At 41.6% G+C, this 3,859-nt stretch overlaps 1 protein-coding gene across 1 annotated transcript in view; it reads right to left on the bottom strand.

Moving 5' to 3' along the window:
* The window catches only part of SERPINE3 (serpin peptidase inhibitor, clade E (nexin, plasminogen activator inhibitor type 1), member 3), an 18,276-nt gene extending 16,412 nt beyond the window's left edge, over nt 1–1,864 (bottom strand). The window contains exon 1 of the mRNA XM_009871642.1: nt 1,606–1,864. Coding sequence (XP_009869944.1) covers nt 1,606–1,864 — 259 coding nt within the window. The remainder of the gene's footprint in view (nt 1–1,605) is intronic.
* Nucleotides 1,865–3,859: the final 1,995 nt, after the last annotated feature.

The following is a 3,859-nucleotide window of genomic DNA, read 5'->3' as shown; positions in this document are numbered from 1 at the left end:
AACATTAATGCAAACAGCTAATGGAATAAATGAATTTCATCAGATATGCTTACATATGTAATTCTGGTTTACTTATATGATATCAAATTTGATTTAAGTATTGAATTTATTTATTTGATTTAAACCATTTGAGGAAGTGGTTTCCTTCTCCCTCGTTGAAAATGTGCAGTTTTAACCCATGGCAACAGATCCCATCCTACTCTATTTTCACATTCGTGCACTAATATTACTGAAAGCCAAAGCTCATGTGCCTTGTGCCACAGACAGCTAAAATGAGGATAAAATGCCTGCTTGATAGGATGTGCCACATGAAAAGAAGTAAGGCAGCACAAAAATGCTAGCAGGTTATTAACAGCCTCTGCACTTCATTACGTTTTATGTGGAGATCTGTGCCTGAATTTCACTGTGCAACGTTATTCCTAAGGTTCTTTCTTAACAGCTGAGCCCCCGATGACCAGAAGTGTCAAGCAAGGTACAAACCTCGTATGAATGAATGTGGTTTAAAATTGCCCTACTGAATTTACAGAAACAGGAGCCTTATAGGCAAATCTTCATTATAGCAGCTGCTCACAATATAGATGCACTGTCCTTGTGTCAGTACACGTGGCTGTGTCTATAGATATCAGCCAGAGTCGACTCTCACTGCCACGGTGGTTTTGAATATCAGAGCTATAGAGCCTGGTAATGGTGCCTGAGGCAGGTTACAGCACAGGGGGGTGAAGTTGCTGTAGGTTTTGTCTTTAGTCTTCGTACACTTGAAAGTAAATTTCATGCTGAGAAACAGAAGTGCCATCTCTATGCATGTCTTGTATGTAAGCTGCAAATTCTGACCATGAGGCAGTCATCTGCTTTTCATAAACATTGTGCCTGTACTGTAAAATAGTTTTTGACATGTGATGTGAGATGGTAGGATAATCCAGAGCTAAAATGAAAACAGCATCCTTAAATTCAGCTGACGTGCTGTTAGATTTTAAGACATCTGCCTTTCCCGTATCCCTTCCAGATTCCCCGTGAGTTTTTATTTCAGCCTGCTTTCAGAGAAAGATGAAATTGCACCATCCATCTGTCAATGTATCTATCTCTCTGCCAGTCTCTTTCAAATCACTTTTCATCTTTTTGGCCAATTGTAATAACATTAGAAAAAGGTGCAGTCTTAAAGTTAATTCATTCCCTTTAGGTTTCCTAAAATGTGTTTGTGGGACAGGAGAGAAAAGGACTGTCCTCTGCCTGGCACCTCTTTGCAGAGGACACAGGGGAGGCCAGGATACAAGAGAGATGATGGGCCTCTGGGGAACCAGGAGTAATTCTGCTGTCCGTGGAAGTGGCTTTTCTAGATGTGGTTGTATTTAGTGCAGTAAAAGAGTGAGAAGGAAAGAATCAAAAAAGAAGAGAAATAATAACATATATATAAAATACTCCCTTGAATTTCCTTTTTTTCCAACTGATACCTGGCTGTCAAAGATGGAGAAAACTTCTAAGCTATATCTTGGAGTGAGACAGAAGACAGAAGTTTAGTATGATGTGTGCAATTGCTGTCTCCTTAGTAAAGCTGCGAATTCATTGCAAAATGTAAGACAAGATTTTTTTTTTTAAGCAGTACATTACCATGAATGTTGTATCCTAGGGCATCCTGAAGCTCCATGAATGTATTTCCTTGAGCTCCAAACTGCAGCAGCTCCAAAGAAACAGTCACGCTTGCCGGAGAGACTACAAGGTTGGTTCTGTTCTCTGCTTCGGATACACGCCGGTAGAGATTGATGGCAAATTCAGTCTTCAGCTCTTTCAGCTCATCATAGGAGATGCAGTTTCCTTTGGTTAAGCAGCAAGCAGACAGGATAAATGCAGAGAAGAAAATGGGCAACATGAAGGCGAGCTGGGAGCACTCTCCACCAGATAATCAAACCTGCAATTAATAATAAAGATATATTTAGAAGAGCAATAGGCTGAGCTGACAGAGGAACCTTTTCTTTCCATCAGTGATATCACTTGCAATAGCATTGATCACTGTTAAAATACTTGTCCAGGTCTACCCACCAGCTATTGTCATAAAAAAAATGCCAAACCAAAGAGAAAGAGGGACACACTGATGACTGTTGACTGACAAGAACTGAGTTTTCCAGAACGCTATACCCATATAGGATGGTTGGCCATTACAGTGCATGGAGACACCAGAGCCCCTTGATTAAAAGGTTAGCTACCGGCAAGCATGATGGGGCACCTTAGTGTGGTCTCCAAACTGCTGAGCACCCACAGCTTCTTTCTGTCCCCAGCAGAAAGGGGTCACATCCAGCACTCCAAGAAGGAAGGCCACCTCTTGTGAGGTGCAGGTATCGAAGTGGAGGCTTCAGACTGGGCTTTAGGTCCAAGTTTGCAAAAGGCTGCCTTCAAATTTCCCTCCACAGATATTCCTTCTGTGAAATTAATCCCAGTGAAGAAAGGTTCTATTTGCAAAAGGCTCCAGTGCTTGCAGCACAAAATCATTACTTTGGATTTTTAAGGGAAATCAAGCATTGGTCAATGTTCTATTAAGAGACGCTTAGATTCATATTTAAAGGAATAACGCTAAAATGACAGAATAGCTTTCTTTACAGAATTTTGCCTTTTGAACATTGTATGCAAGTGCATTTTAAAAAGTACTGCACCTCCTTTCACTTCAGGATTTCCTACAAATCTTTCTCCATGCCCTTTGCTCTAGAGAGTACCTCTAATGCCTTGTATTTACTCACAGTTAGCTCTGTTAAATTGTCTTGCCTTTCTGTGTCCTTCTGGGTGTCTGAATGGAAGCTGTCTATGTACGTCTCGTCTCCTTCTTTAATAGGTAGTGGAGTAAAGACTAAGTCATGAGACTGCATTTAAAGGGATAGTCAGTGATCAGAGTCTCTGTCGGCGATGTCTGTACCACTCTGTCCAAATTCCTGTAGGCTACAAGCTCTATGGAGAGCCAGGCAAAGCAGCATGCCACTGACCAGCAAATCCAAGGCAAGGAACAAAAAGGTACACATGGAGATAGAGTCAGCAACTTCCTTGCGAGCCCTGCTCCAGCCTCATGAGACTTGTGACCTGCTGGTACCGAGCAAGGCATCTCCTATCTCTCTTCCCACCCCCCTCCTTCTTTTATATGAATTCCATTGATTCCTCTGCCACAAAGGGGAAGAGAAAGGGCTCTCTGTGTACCAGGCACACAGCTATTTTTTTTTCCCCCCACTTTGAAACCTTATTCAGAAATCCCATGCAATTAAAATGTCTTTATTCACCTTTTTTTTTTTTTTTTTTACACCATCCCAAATAGCACGATTTTCATTCACTCTTTAGTTTCCAGGAGGGAAGAAACAACAAAATGGTGCACTTGAAGGAGATGGAATGAGGAAGGGGTCGCTTTGAAGGAACCAGAAGCAGAAGATCTGTGGTTGTGACTGCTTTAAAAGCAGTTGCAGCTGTTCATGGCTTTCTTCATGTGACAGGATCAAATCCTGACTGTCACACAGGTTCAGCCTCACAGCTTCACAATGGCACCCAAGGCAAGCAAAGTTTCAGCTTAAAAATGTGTGTAAAATTCCAACTTACTCATCTTCATAGAGTTTAACATTATATATACACTTAGCTGTTTTACCTCATACATTCCAGTTGCAGCTGGGAAATAGACATGGGGAAAATGTTCATTACAATCAAGCTATAGTGTGTAGGTGCTCCTGTTTCATCCTTACAGGGGAGCCACATAGTTGAATTAGGGCCCAGATGAGAATGAAGCAATGAGTCTCCCTTCATCTGCACTTGTGCTGTTCCTCTCTTTCTGCTGTTCTGAGAAGATGACAGAACAGACATTGATTCTGACGGTCTAGCTTGGAATCCTGGTGTTTAG

This window comes from Apaloderma vittatum, unplaced genomic scaffold (genome assembly GCF_000703405.1).
Source record: "Apaloderma vittatum isolate BGI_N311 unplaced genomic scaffold, ASM70340v1 scaffold3216, whole genome shotgun sequence".
In the NCBI taxonomy this organism is placed as follows: domain Eukaryota; kingdom Metazoa; phylum Chordata; class Aves; order Trogoniformes; family Trogonidae; genus Apaloderma; species Apaloderma vittatum.
The sequence above is the reverse complement of the archived record's forward strand: the minus strand, read 5'-3'. Positions and strand labels throughout refer to the sequence as shown.